The sequence below is a fragment of the Malaclemys terrapin genome, chromosome 1, assembly GCF_027887155.1.
Source record: "Malaclemys terrapin pileata isolate rMalTer1 chromosome 1, rMalTer1.hap1, whole genome shotgun sequence".
In the NCBI taxonomy this organism is placed as follows: Eukaryota; Metazoa; Chordata; order Testudines; family Emydidae; genus Malaclemys; species Malaclemys terrapin.
Window position 1 is genome coordinate 331,216,068 of NC_071505.1, and position 15,409 is coordinate 331,231,476.

The 15,409-nt window shown below is 42.5% G+C and overlaps 1 protein-coding gene across 8 annotated transcripts in view; it reads left to right on the forward strand.

Moving 5' to 3' along the window:
- The window catches only part of SYTL2 (synaptotagmin like 2), an 82,351-nt gene that overhangs the window by 44,870 nt on the left and 22,072 nt on the right, over positions 1–15,409 (forward strand). For 6 of the 8 annotated variants that reach the window (XM_054015720.1, XM_054015725.1, XM_054015724.1 and 3 more), the window contains exons 5-8: positions 4,338–4,410; positions 5,830–5,932; positions 8,501–9,385; positions 10,651–15,072. In XM_054015720.1, the coding sequence (XP_053871695.1) occupies positions 4,338–4,410; positions 5,830–5,932; positions 8,501–9,385; positions 10,651–15,072 (5,483 nt within the window). The remainder of the gene's footprint in view (positions 1–4,337; positions 4,411–5,829; positions 5,933–8,500; positions 9,386–10,650; positions 15,073–15,409) is intronic. The other 2 variants (XM_054015727.1, XM_054015728.1) reach the window with 1 other exon arrangement.

Sequence of the window (15,409 nt, forward strand, 5' to 3'; positions counted from 1 at the left end):
TCAGCACTTGAATAGCACCTTCCATTTTTCAATTGTTGTGTATTACAGCTGATTTCAGACAATGGACTAGAATTCAAGGTTTTCTACCTCCCACATCATGATGCCACTTCTAAAGCAAACTTATACAGTACAGAATGGCTAATGGAAGTGTTTGGAGACAGAACCCAGAGAATGAATTGCAATAGATAGGCCAAAGCCCAGTATTTAATTACACATTTATGTAACATAGATGCCAACACCAACTCCTGCCCTCCAAAATATGCGGCTAAAGCAAGGGAAAGTAGCAGTGCTAGAACTGCACTACATCACTTAAACTATCATCCAAGGTTTTTATTTTTTCTATATATGAGGTGAGCACACAACATTGATTTGGGGGAAATGCAGGGAGAGACCAACCCTTAAAAGACAGCCTTTTTTTCTATCCCATGTAGGGTGGACTTCTTCCGAAGTACTGTTCTGACCTGGCTGTGTGCCCACTCCTAATGGCAAGAGTTGATCAATAGCAGCTGGGAAAAGCTGATTCCAGGACCTCCTGGATTAGCAGCCTAGCCAGGGTGCCAGGAGGGGCAAACCTGTATACTGGAAGCATTTGGTTCAGTCTTCAAAGACAATAGATCCTTGAAGACGTGTTCTTTTTATGTATTTCAGAATGGAAGGAAGGGGCAACTGACTGTTCACATCAGAAATGTGAACCTAGTGTAATTTTGGAGTCTCTTTGCAGGATAATAGGGTAAAGGTTTCAAAAACACTAGAGCCATTTTCAAAAGTAGCTTAGGCATTTAGCTAAAGTGTGACTGATAGCCAATGGGACTTAGGCTCCTCAGTTGCTAGAGTGCTTTTGAAAATGCTGCTACTCTTTAATGATAGCAATCACAATTTTTTGAGTAGAGAATGGTGCAGGCTACAAGCCTGGTCTTCAGTCTTTACATAGGCAAAACAATTGTTGACTTCTGGCATATCTGGGGGAGATGTAGGTGGGAAATGTAAAAACAAAATCTTATTTTCGGTTACTGTTATTGAGACAAACTGCACTTATGACCATGAATGACTTAGGAAGGATCAGTCCTTTTCATTGGGAGAACTCCCTGTATAAGGACCGAGGGCCAAATTCTGCTCTCAGACTAGTGAACACATCAGAGTCAGCGGCGTTACTTCAGGTCTAGTCTGGACTTAAAAAGAGCAGAATATGGCTCTTTAGGTTTGGACACTTACGCTGTAGGGTGGTGCTCCTTTTTTTTCCTCTTTAATGACTAACTCCAATAACCAAGCTGAAACCAGTGCTTGTCTTGGTATTTAAATTCCCATGATACTTTCTCTTGCATATCATAAACTTTGTGAGCTGGGTGTGTGAAGTGTGTTTTTGGGGGTGTAACCTTCCACAGAAGGAATTTGAGTCAGTCATTCTGTTGAATCTGTCAATATTTTCTCTGTCTGACGATACATTCCATCTGTAGATTGAGTGTGTAAAATATGCCACCTAAGGAAGGGCAGAGTCCAGATTCTCCCTTCTATGTTCTGAACCATTGTGTAAAAAAATCAATTTCTTAATCCTGAAAAGGCTCTCTCGGCTGATAAATAACACTGTCTGCGAACATTAATCCTAGAGTCTCTTACATGCAAATCAGCTGCCCCAAAATTTATTCTTAAAATGCAAATGGCTTTAGTATGTACGAAAGGGGCTAGATCTTCTGCTTATCCATTTAACAGGTACAGCATTAGCAGCAGCAGTTGACTTCCCCACATACACTTGCCATTGTGGCCTATCCCTGATTTTGGAGGACTCACCTCTAAGGTCAGATGAGTTTGCTTTGTGCCCTCTCAATCCTTGACCTATCTGCTGAGCCTGCCAGCAAAGGGCATCCCAATTCTGGGATGTTTCTTGTGAGGGTGACCGGGACTAATTCACAGGGACTAACACATTTGCTACTGACCTGGGTTGGATTTGAGCCATTGCCATAGTTTCATAGAAGTTTAAAGATGGGAAAAGACCGCCTAACAAGGTTGTCTAGTCAATGTCCTGCTATTGTAGGATTGTGCCCTACAACCTGTTTTCCAAACCTTTGTCCACCTTCTGTGACTAAGTCCCACTTCTGTCCCTCTAGGGTCTGCTGTATGGTGGAGGTACAAAATCAGGTAGAAAAAGGAAATCTTTTCCTCTTATAACCTTCCTCCTATAAGCCCCTTCTTTCTTCCTCTGCTCTCCATCTGTAGGCATTTTATTGCTGTTACCATAGCACAGTGGTCTCCAACCTTTCTACACACAAGATCACTTCTTGAATTTAAATGCAACCCAGGATCTACCCCTCCTCTTCCCTGAGGACCCCCTCTTCCTTGAAGCCCTGCCCCACTCATTCCATTTCCCCCCTCTCTATCGCTCACTCTCTATGTGGGAGGGGGCTCTGGGCTGAGCCTGGGGTAGGGGGCTGGGGTGCAGGGTGTAGGCTCTCGGAGGGAGTTTGGGTGCAGGAGGGGGCTCTGGGCTGGGGCAGAGTGTTGGGGTAAAGGAGGGGGTATGGGATGCTGGCTCTGGGAGGGGGCTCAGGTCTGGGGAAAAGGTTTGGGGTGCAGGAGGGGGTTCAGGGTGCAGAAGGGGGCATGGGATGCTGACTCTGGGAGGGGGCTCAGGGCTCGGAGTTGGGGTGTGGGTTCCTGCTGGGTGGCACTTGCCTCAGGCAGTTCCCAGTCGACGGCACAGCGGGGCTAATGCAGGCTTCCTGCCTCATGCAGCTCCCAGAAGGGGCCAATGTGATCCTGCGGCCCCTGAGGGCGGGCATGTGGCTCAACGCGCTGCCCCTCTCTCCAGGCACCGCCCCTGCAGCTCCCATTGGCCACAGTTCCCCGTTCCTGGCCAATGGGAGCTGAGGGGGCGGTGCTTGCAGACAGGAGCAGTGTGTGGAGATCCCTGCCCTCCCCCAGGGCCGCAGTGGCGTGCTAGCCGCTTCCAGGAGAGGCGTAGGGCCGAGGCAGGCAGGGAGCCTGCCTTAGCAACAGCCCCACTGCACCACCAGACTTTTAGCAGCCAGAGATGGCGATCGATTGGGAGTCTCTAGGATCGACCAGTCAATGGCAATCGACCGGTTGGTGACCACTGCCATAGCGTTACCTGAGCATGTTACCAAAATGACTTGATACGTTGATTATGGCAGGGGAGCTGGACTCTTGCTCCACCCAGCACTGTCCCTAACTTTCTGTGGGTATATCTACACAGCAGTGTAAACCTGGGCTCAAGCGTAACCTCCCTTGCATCCACACCCATTGTGCTAACCTAAGGCTTGGACTTAGGGTCCCTGCATCCTGAAGGGTTGGAGGGTCCAGGCCCATGTTAAGCCGGAACCTAGGGTCCGAGTCCTATTGCTTTCCTGCTTGCACGTGGCCCTGGTTGACTCGGGTCCCGGGAGTCCGCCGGATGTATCTGAGTTCCCGCTCCCAGAGGAACTGTGCTGTAGGCAGGCAGCCAGCACAACAGCCGGAAGCGCCATTACTGCCTGGCTGAGGGTGCTCACCCTTTCTGCTCCTCACAGCAGCAGCTTCTCCTTACTTCTGTGCAGAGCTTGCCCAGAGCAGGGAGCAAAGCTGACAGGTGGGAAGCTGCTTCCGACTGCCATGATGTTGGGAGTCATCCCTCCGCTGGCCGTGCTGAGCTGGGAGCTCTGCTGCTCCCTCTCCTGCAGGGCAGCCACTTAGTCCCCACTCCCCTCTCTGATCCTTGCTCCCGGGCCCCACCTCCACTCCTTGTGTGTGCAGGGGCACCCTGGCTGCGTGCACACTCAGGGTGGTGAGTGGGAGCCAGCCCCAAAACCTCCCTGCAGACAGCTCTTTATCCATGTTTGCTTCCCCCTACTGAAAATAGCTGCTGCTTCATATCCCTGGCCTGGTTACATAACCTCAGACTGGGATGATAATCTTAATTTTTTAAAAAATATCTTTGCCTATGAATGAGCAATACTTCAAAGATTACTCCAAAAACAATCCGCTCTCCCATCCCTTGCTGTTTAATTTCTCCTTAGCTATAGTGCTACCAACCAATCAAGAGCATGTTTAATGAATTTATATTGGCTCGGAAAATGGTATTCTGTAATATTTTATCTGAAACAAAGACTTCAAATGTAGTAGATGAGGCACATAAACTGTTGTAGGGATGGTAAACCAAACAGGGGAATGGAACAGTATCTATGCCAAGAGTGGCAGTCTTCCATAAACACAGAGAACAGATTGAACAGAAGAACCTCACATTTTTATGTTTGTTTTTTATAAGCATATGGCAGCTTAATTTTCATTTTTACAGGCTTAAAGCAATGTGCTGGTTTCATGCTAAGCAACTTGTTGTTCTCTTGTAGTTCTAATGCACTGGACGCAACCTTAGACAAACCACAGGAAAGCTCAAAGAAGGTAGCCGTGTCACCAGGAAAGGTAGGTTCAGCAATGGTATGCTAGAGATGGCCTTTTTAAAGCTATTCCCTTGCCACTTCGCCACTCCACTAAAAACCAGGAAGAATTTGGACAGAAGAATAAAAACTTGAGGTATAAAATGATGGATTGATTCCTGTTCAGCCTGTTTGTGTGGCATAGAGAAAATCTTCATCCCTTATCTATATACCTATAGCAACCTCTTCACCCTCCCGAGAAAACTGACTCTATTTTGCTTTGTTCCAATTTCAATTGAATCTTCTCGTAGGTCTGAATCCCTTTTGGGAGTCAGTAGCAGAAATGAGGCTATCTGGGGGGGGAGGGATAGCTCAGTGGTTTGAGCATTGGCCTGCTAAACCCAGGGTTGTGAGTTCAATCCTTGAGGGGGCCACTTAGGGATATGGGGCAAAATCAGTACTTGGTCCTGCTAGTGAAGGCAGGGGGCTGGACTCGATGACCTTTCAAGGTCCCTTCCAGTTCTAGGAGATGGGATATCTCCATTAATTTAAGGGCTTGTCTTCACAACCGCACTACATCGGTGCAGCTGCCTCAATGTAGTGCATCTAGTGAAGACACGGGAGAGTGTCTCCCGCCCACAGTGTAGACAGCGCTTTAGGTCGATGTAAACTTACGACACTCGGGGGTGGTTTTTTCACACCCCTGAGCAACGTAAATTACATCTGTAGTAGGAAGAGAGCAAACAACAAACTAACTTTCTTAAAGATATGGTTGCCAAGCAACAAAAAAGCAGACTCTGCTTCTAATCCTAACCACTAACTAATATTTGAAACATAGGCTTTCCTTATTACCACATAGCAGAGTTTTAAAATAAAGTTAATATAAAGTAAATGCCCTAAGTTACTAAATGAATACAACCAATTAAATTAATACAACAAATTTGACTAAGCAGTAGTGTAGACAAGCCCTAAGGGCTGGTCTGCACTGGAAATGTACATCAGCATAGCAATGTCTCTCAGGGGTGTGAAAAATCCACCAAGAGACATAGTTAAGTTGACGTAAATCCCAGTGTAGACAGTGCTAGGTTGATGAAAGAATTCTTCTGTCGAGCGAACTGTCGCCTTGAGGGGAGGTGGATTAACCACGACAGCGGGAGAATCCCGCCCGTCGCTATAGTGTCTCTAGTGAAGTGCGCTGCAGCTGTGCTGCTGTACCGTTTTAAGTATAGATGTAGCCTGCTTCACAAAGGTGGGGTTTTCAAATGCCCTAAGTCTGTTCCTGCTGACTTCAAAGGGAGTAGAGTTAAGCCAAGCCCTTCTGACAATCCTATTTTGCCATGTCCTCCATCTGTCTTATAAGAGCCCTGCTTAAACCTTATTCTGCAGGGGTGAAATCATTGCGTTTTCATGTTTCTGTTAACTCTGTTAAACATATGACTCAAATTATATGTCCATTCTTTTCTAGCAAAGGAAGAATCCATTTAATGACTTCACTGCACCAGAACAGAACGTAAAAAGTAGGGACTCAGAAAGCGGAACAACTGACCTATCTCAGATGCCAAATGAGGGTAAATAATTTTTTTTAATCTACGTGTCCTCTGTGGACACTGAAATTCTTCGGAGTATTGTGACCAAGTTAACTGTCGCTTTTCTCACACAATAAATTTTATAGGGGGAAAAACCTTTTTAAAATCCTGCAATAAAGCAGGACATGGCAGAATTTTACCTATTGTTTTATGAGCCTGTCTCCAGCCTGTTCTTCAAGCTGTTCATTTTAAATCTGCATGTATAAAAATATGAACCCCTGAAAAGATGTTTCACCCAAATAATTGGATATGTCTACTCCTTTCCCCTGCCCACACTCCAACCCTAAACCTGCATTAGGTCATCGAGGGTAGGTCTATGCTGCAATTAAAAACCCACAGCTGGCTCAGGTCAGCTGACTTGGACTCATGGGGCTCAGGCTGTGGGGCTCTTTAACTATAGTTTAGACGTTTGGGCTGGTGCCTAAGCTGTAGGACCCTAATGTCTAAGCCCGAATGTCTGTACTGCAATTAAGCAGACCCTTAGCCCGAGTCAGCTGACCCAGGCCAGCTGCAGGTATCTGACTGCAGTGTAGACATTCCAGTAGCCATCCAGCTGAGAAGGGCCACTTCCATGTTACAAGCCTCTTGGTGATTCAGCAGTAAGAGAGCAGTTTAAGATATTCTCTTTTCTGTCTTTGCAGCAGTCCCAATCATTGCTGCTATTGCTCAGCAGTGGGGATCAAGCTGGAGTCCCAACATTTGATTCATAGATTCATAGATTCTAGGACTGGAAGGGACCTCGAGAGGTCATCGAGTCCAGTCCCCTGCCCGCATGTCAGGACCAAATACTGTCTAGACCATCCCTGATAGATATTTATCTAACCTACTCTTAAATATCTCCAGAGATGGAGATTCCACAACCTCCCTAGGCAATTTATTCCAGTGTTTAACCACCCTGACAGTTAGGAACTTTTTCCTAATGTCCAACCTAGACCTCCCTTGTTGCAGTTTAAACCCATTGCTTCTTGTTCTATCCTTAGAAGCTAAGGTGAACAAGTTTCCCCCTCCTCCTTATGACACCCTTTTAAATACTTGAAAACTGCTATCATGTCCCCTCTCAGTCTTCTCTTTTCCAAACTAAACAAACCCAATTCCTTCAGCCTTCCTTCATAGGTCATGTTCTCAAGATGTTTAATCATTCTTGTTGCTTTTCTCTGGAGCCTTTCCAATTTCTCCACATCTTTTTTAAAATGTGGTGCCCAGAACTGGACACAATACTCCAGATGAGGCCTAACCAGAACAGAGTAGAGCGGAAGAATGACTTCTCGTGTCTTGCTCACAACACACCTGTTAATGCATCCCAGAATCATGTTTGCTTTTTTTGCAACAGCATCACACTGACTCATATTTAGCTTGTGGTCCACTATAACCCCTAGATCCCTTTCTGCCGTACTCCTTCCTAGACAGTCTCTTCCCATTCTGTATGTGTGAAACTGATTTTTTCTTCCTAAGTGGAGCACTTTGCATTTGTCTTTGTTAAACTTCATCCTGTTTAACTCAGACCATTTCTCCAATTTGTCCAGATCATTTTGAATTATGACCCTGTCCTCCATTTGATCTTGTCCCTCTGTTGTTTCTTAGACTTATAGACTTTAAGATCAGAAGGGACCACCATGATCATCTAGTGTGACATCCTGCACATTGCAGGTCACAGAACCTCACCCAGCCACTTCTATCTATAACAGACCCCTAACCTCTGGCTGAGTTACTGAAGTCCTCAAATCATGATTTAAAGACTTCAAGTTACAGAGAATCCACTATTTACACTAGTTTTAACCTGCAAGTGACTCGTGCTCCATGCTGCAGAGGAAGGAGAACCCCCCCCCCCCCCCCACGATCTTTGCCAATCGTGTTTCCTTAGTTCTGTTTTTTAGATTCCTCTCTTTCCCCAAAATATCATTCCTAACCAAACAGGAGCTATAAAATGATGTACCTTAATCCAGTCTTGCAAAATTGTAATGAGAGTTTGCCAGCCCAGGCAAGAAAATTACTGACCTGCTTTCTGCCATGATGCTTGCTAATGGGGGAAGAGGACAAGTGTATACTACTTGCATTTTTTTTAAATACTTGTCCAGAGTGAGCAAGTTTTACTAAGTTTTATTTAGTTCCATCTGACCCTGAAAACAGTCTTCAAAAATTGATAGAAACACAAACACAAGACACGATAATATAATTGAACTGTATAAGAACTGAGTTGATTAAAGGTTTACTGTGCTCTAACTTTGAGTCGTTCTGTTTCTTTGCAGTAGGAATGTTCTATTAGTCAGCACTCCATAATACAAACAAGTTAAACCTAATATGAGGTTTGATAATCTATTAGTTTTCCAATATATTTGTTTCAAGAGTGCGTACTTTTTATACTGCTGAATGCTTTGACTGTTAACGTTGTCTTGTCTTTTTGCATTGCATCCTAGAGCTGCAAGAATGTCTTCACCTTGTCTTTCCTGTGTAGAACGCTTGATGCTTTGACTAAATGCATGTTCTTAAGCTTGAGATCTGTTTTGCAGTATGTTTTTACCCTTTCCCTTGTATGCATGTCTTGTCTTGCAGACACACTGTCACCTTCAAAGGAGAGCCAATCCAAGAGAAACGTACTAAACAGTAGGTCAGAGGATCATAGGCAGGCTTCTGGAGAACAAACTGATGAGTCACAGAGAATTGCAGATCGGCCTCCTGTACCAAAAGCTAGAAAAGTCATCTACAAAATAACAGATCCCATATTGGAGAAAGAGAGTTCTTTTCCCAAACCTGCTAAAAGGACTGATTGGGTTAGTGGTGCTGGTACACCACCGAGGGGCATTCTGAAACGCAGTTCGAGTTCAAGTTCCACTGATTCAGAAGTTCTTCGTGTTAATCAGATCTTTGACCATCAAAGTAAGACTGGTTTGCCATCTTCAACTGTTCTCGAAAGAGTAGCTGAGACAAATCCTCCTGCAGAAGACCCCTCACAAAATTCACTGGAAAGACTAAAACAGGTCAGGTTCTCTTCCAGTATAGGTACAAAACAACCTCTTCAGAGCCCCCAGCTGCAACATGGCAAAGATATAGGAGAGTTTGACTTACTGGAATCAGACTATGTTAAGAATGCAGAAAATGACAATAGTAGGTTAGATGCACTTCAAAATGAACAAACCCTCCCTGTAAAATCTCCACGCTCCCAATCCTATGCTTTAGATGTTAATGCAACAGACAGAGATGTCTCCCAAGAAGACACATCAGCACCATATTCTTCTGATGCTAACAGGTCAAGCCTACCAGTTAATGAAACCTTGCAGCTTAAGACAAGTCTTCCTATGGAACCTGTAACTCCAAGGAAATCCTCCAGTAATATCTCACCAAATGTCCAGGAAGTGCAAACTGTGGATGAAACATTGTCTCAAAACATATCCAAACAGTCCCCAAATCTTGACTTGGAGTCATCCAAACACACTATTGGTAAGAGAACAACACAACACAAGTCAAATGGGTTAATACTGAGAAGGGTAAATAACAATTTTGAAAACAGTCTTAAATAACTCTGCTCATTAATATTCCAATCATGAGAGAGAGAGCTTTCTATATTAGCCAGAATATTTCTGCTTGCTTACTAATTTACCAGTTTCACACACTAAACCACATGCTACGCATTGTCTGAACATTCAGTCTTTGGGAATATGCTCTATTGATTGACTTTGTTTTATTAAAAAAAAAAAAAAAAAACAAGAAAAAAATGATTAATAACATGTCCAGGCTAAAGTGTGGATATGCATATTTATTAGCAACAAGAGAGAGACAGTGGTGGACCAACCATATACTTGCTCAGGCAAAACTCCTGTTTTGAAGTCTATGCTAGCTTTGCCTGCATAAGGACTGAAGGAATTGGTCCACTATTGTCTGTTAGTGGTAATAATGGTACTATGATTTGGGGATTTTTTTTTTAACACATGTGATTAAATAAAAAACATGGCAGTTAAACGATGAAAAATTCACTTCTGAATAAGAATCAAAATGCCATAATTATAAGCAAACATAAGTGTTCCTGCAGAGTTAACTTTTTGTAAGGTTGTAATGTGGATTAAGACTTTACTCATTCATAAATTGCTCCAGTTTTATTCTACAAGTCTATTTTCATTGCTGTGCTGCCAGTATATCAATGTTCTTACCTGAAAATATTTTTTTTCAAGCTAAAAGAACAAGCATATGGGATATATCTGTGTTTTAGCTTGTGTAACTTGTAGTGGGGACTTGGTGGAAAGTGAAGCATCATATGGATGTCTAGAGGAGTCTCTTAACCCACTAATTATATTTTAATAAATACCTTGCCTGCAATATGATGCATTTCAAAAGCAAAAAAATAGCTCTAACTATTTTTATGCACCCCAAGAAGAAATCCTGTGGATTTTACCCCATATTGGGATACTGCTAACCCATCCCTGACAAAGGCAGGAAAACCATTCCAACCTTTCTTCCAAATTGGTGGTAAACTTTGATAGGCTCCCAAGAACCACTCCTCTTCCCCATCAGATCACTCTTTATTTTGGCTTTTTGATTTCTGTTTTCACGTAAACAGTTGTTTTTAAAATAACAAGCAGCAATGGGAAGGGGAAACAAGCTATGATGAGCACTACTAGATTTTTTTTTTATCAAGGTGGGTGGAAAACCTATTTCAGCAAAATCACGTTGATTGACTCCTTATCTTGAAAGGTGATTTTGTGTTACAGATCAGCAGCCACTTTCTGCTAAGACAAAATCTCCTCAGGTGCCAAATGCCAGCTCTGCAGACCTTCAACAAGGTAAGCCTGTTCTTGTTGAGGATCAAAGTGCTAAAACCACTTCCAAGCCTGACAAACATACTGCTGAGTTCATGAAGGTAGCTGATGAGTCCATATCAAAAGTATTAGATTGGTTTAAAAGAAGCTCCGATACTGGTGATGAGACTACTCCATCGGTAGCCTCCCAAGGGAGAGAGTCCAAAGAAGAACTGTACTCATCACCCAGGACAAGAGTTATAACTACAAAAGATAGTGGACCAAGCACAGATGAAAATACACAACTGATTGACTTGTCATTTGGAAATAATGGGAAACCAAGCAATGTTTTGAAACCTGCAGCAGTTGATGCAGAAGACATACAGATAATAAAAGTAGAAAAAAAAGAAAATCTAAGTGAAGAGACTCAAGGGACAGACTACAACAAAGGACCTATTGTACTTGGAAAGAGCAAAAGTGGTAGAGAGAAGATACATTTACAGGTCACTGATCTTCCAGTTACTAAATTAGATGAAACAAATATTCTTAAAAAATCAGCTGCAGAAGGCAAAATATTATACAAACCAGAGAATGAAAGTGCAGCACATAAAGAACCAACATTTCTTACAGAAGGAAAAGGCAAACCAGGTTCAAAGAGTTTCAGTTCTCCTGAAAAGCTAAATGAAGGCTCACTATTGAAAACTAATGTGCAAATTCAGAAAGGAATTCAGAAAGAGGAAAAGAAAATATACATTATCAAATCTCTCTTGGAAGAAGACCATGTCCAGTCACAGACTGAATTTGATAATAAAGGAACAGAGATAAAAGAACCTGGTTTACTTGATCAAGGAAGTATGCAACTAGAGCCAAGTAGTCCTAGGATGAAACTACCCGTCTTGCCACAGCATGAATCCAAACAGCCATCTCAGGTACAAAGCTCAGATGAGGAGACGGAACAAAAGAGAACAGTAAGGGATATTAGGGCCTTCTGGGAAAGCAACAAAACTGGACCCAGGCATACCAATAAGGAAGGCATTTTAAGTACTACCCCATCAGCTAGTAGCACAGTACAATACATCAATAAAGGAAATAGCAAAGTAAAACCAACTGATGATTGTGCAGCATCCCTATCAAGTGAATCAAAAGATCAAAACAAGTATAGTTTGGTTACCTTCAGAAGAGTTGAATTAAGTGATGACGAGGCATCTAAAGATAAATTTCTAAAGTCTTCAAAGACTGGGCCAGATATAATGGATAAATCCAAAGCAGACCATACTGTTGAGAAGTCCAGAAAAATACTTCAGTCTGATGGTAAGGTTAATGAATTTACAAAATTACCAAAAGCAAATCATTTGCAACCAAGAATTGATTTTACTCCTCCTTCATCAAAGAAGTATGAAGATGGGAAAGAAGTGTCTTCAGAAAATGACAGAAATCCCTCTTCTACACAACAGAAGCCACATTTTAAGGTTTTGTCTTTGAAGGAAAAAATAGACGAGGAGTCTAAGAATCAAATTTCCAACCCATTGCAATTTCAGAGTTTGAGAAGCTTTTGGGATATTGGAGCTAAATCACAGAGTAGGACCAATATGAAAAATGAAACCACTTCCCCAGGTAATATTAATTCAGTAACTTGCCAAAAAGAGTCAAAGGAACTTAAAGAAAGCAGAGCAGAGACGAGCCAAGCAGAGGTGATTGTTCAACAGCAAAATCAACTTCCCGAGAGAGAGAAAACAAAGAAAATAAACTTCAAAGTACCTGAGTCGCCTAGACAGGAAGGGCAGCCCATTCCTTGGTCAGTGAATCTGACAAGAACAGAAAATGCAGAATCTCTTCAAATAGTGGGGAAAAATGTAGGAAAGTCAGTGATCTCAAAACCTAAAGAAAAGGTGGATCTTCCAGAGCAAGAAGTTAAAGAATATATAGAAAAAATTAGTGTTCCACCAAAAGAACAGCACAGCACATTTAACAATAGCTTACAGAAACTGCTTAAAGAAATGTCTGAGGCACCCTTGCCATCATTCCAACCAGCTAGTGATAAAGGTGTTCCAAGAAAAGAATTGGGAATTGATGAACGCCTAATTGTTTCTATAAAAACAATGCAGAGCAAGACTACTCCCACAGACTCCAAGGAAAAAGCAAAATTCCCTAAAGAGGAGGTTGTAGAGACTGTAGACAAAACTGTTGCTCCATCAAAGGCTGAACTTGATTCATTTAATGCAGGGCTAGAGAAACTGCTAAAGGAAACCTCCAAAATATCATCATCTTCTAGTCCGAACGTAACAGAAAATATTTCTGAAGAGACAGTTTCTTGGCCTGGGCAGAGAAGATTTTTTGAAAAGGTGATGGAACGGAGTCACAACACTTATCCTATATTTCAAAAAGAGGAAATGCTTCCTCAAGAAGTAAAAGAAACTATAGAAAGAACAGTCGTTCCACCCAAAGATGAACTTGATGAACTGAAAATTGGTCTAGGGATGCTGCTTAAGGAATCTGACGCTTCCTGTCCATTGCATCAGGCAGCAGATGCGCATGAGGGTATCCAGAGAGCGAGTTCTCATGAAGAAGTCATTCCAAGCTCTTCCCAAAAGACAATGCGTCCTGGCATAGCGGCTTATGTTGTGACCCAGAATGAAGCACAGCCTCCTGGAGAGGCAGTCTCAGAGATTGTAGAAAAAACCACGGTTCCACCAAAAGCTGAATTTCATGATCTGGATGCTGGTTTAAAGAAACTACTGAAGGAAGCATCTGCAATCTCATTTTCATCATACACTATAGATAACAGTAAAAAAGCAGCATCTGAGAATGTCCCTGAAGAAGATCGGCGAAGATATTATAAGCGGGTCACAGAGACTGACCAGGCTACTTCTGTTACTGCCCAAGAAAGGGTTGGGACTCCAAATGAAATTGGGACTGTAGAGAGAACTACAGTTCCATATCAGGATAATGTTAGCCCAATCAATCCATGCTTGGAGAAACCAAATGAAAAGGCAGCTAAAGTGCTGTTACCTTTATATGCAAAAAGTGGAGAAAATGTAAGCTCTCGGCCAGAGGATCAGACTGATCATCCTGTATCTCCTGGTAACCATCATGAAGTGACTGAAATACTAGTAAAAACAGTTCAGCCAAAACCTGAACTCCGTGAATTTAATGCTAGTTTGCAGAAACTGCTCAAGGAAGCTTCTGAAATGCCACCCTATGAACAGAAAAGCGTTGACAATGAGATGCATGTTAGGATACAGCCTAATCAGAGCGTGAATTCCTCTTACCAACAAGATATTGACCATCCTCAAGAAGTAAATGAAACGGTCAAAAAAGCCGTTGCTCCTTCCAAATCAGAACGTAATGAATTTAATTCTGGGTTAGAGAAACTGCTGAAGGAAGTCTCTGAAATGCAAACTCCTAAACTGAAAAACATGGACAATGCAATGCAGAAGAGTATGAGGATACAGCCTAATCCGAGTGTAGACTTAACTTATCAGCAAGATATTGACCATCCTCAAGAAGTAAAGGAAACCGTAGCAAAAGTTGTTGCTCCTTCCAAATCTGAGCTTGGAGACTTTAATGCTAGTTTGCAGAAACTGCTTAAGGAAGCCTCTGAAACTCCACCTCTTAAGCTGAAAAGCTTGGATAGTGTAGCACAGGGTAGGACACAGCCTAATGAGAGTGCGTATTCACCTTACCAACAAGAGATGGACCATCCTCAAGAAATAAAAGAAACTGTAGAAAAAACCGTTGCTCCAACAAAAGCAGAATGCAGTGAATTGAATATCTGCTTAGAAAAGCTTCTTAAAGAAGCATCTGACGTTGCATCTCAGCTGCCAACGAAGATGGGAAAACAGGAAAGACCCAATGACTCTGTGTCTCAATCAGAAAAGGGAAGTCTAGCCATTAAAATGCCACTCTCTGGTCCAAGTGCTTCAAGTGGCTATCGCACAGAGTTTAAGATACCAATCAAGAGAGAGACTTTGAAACAAAATGACACAGCCGTGAAGGAAGATCATGTGGTAAATGAAGTGAGAGGTTCTATTCTCCCTGAAAGAAATGTAGCATTTGAGAAAACCATACAGACTAATCTGGCATCAACTGAAGCTCTTCCCAAGGAAAGAGAGAATGGTGCGGCTGTTATCAAGACACACAAGATGGAGATAAAAAATGAAAATAAAAGAGAGGAAGCAGCAGGAAAGGAGGTTGATAAAAGCACTTCCTTAGCAGATGCCAGTGAGGCAACATCTGAAGTGAATGCACCATTTAGATTCAGGAGAGTAAGCACACCACTTAAAGATGATGATCGCTCCTCCAAAATAAGTAAAGTTGAGCTGGTCCTAGCATCTCCTTATGATGATGATGAAGATGACACCATAAGTTTTGGCTCTGATCTTTCAGGTTCAACCTGTGAGCATTTTTGAATTCTTAAATCAGTCATTCTGGATTTTTATTTATTATTATTATATTTATTAATTATTTAAGAAATATGGCTAGATTTTTTTGATAACGTACCTTAAGATTGGTGAACCAACAGTCTGACTGAGATTCTCATTCATTTTCTTAACTGAATGATCTGGGCATCTTTTCCAATGAACTTTTTTAATGCCCGAGTCAGCAGATGTTTTGAAAAGACACGCATTCAGTATGGCTTGCAGAACGGGGAGTTGGACTGGAATAACCCTATTGCATGCCTATAGAGAAAGAGTCAGGCTTTCCACATCGGTTTCTTCGCCTTGTGGCAGTT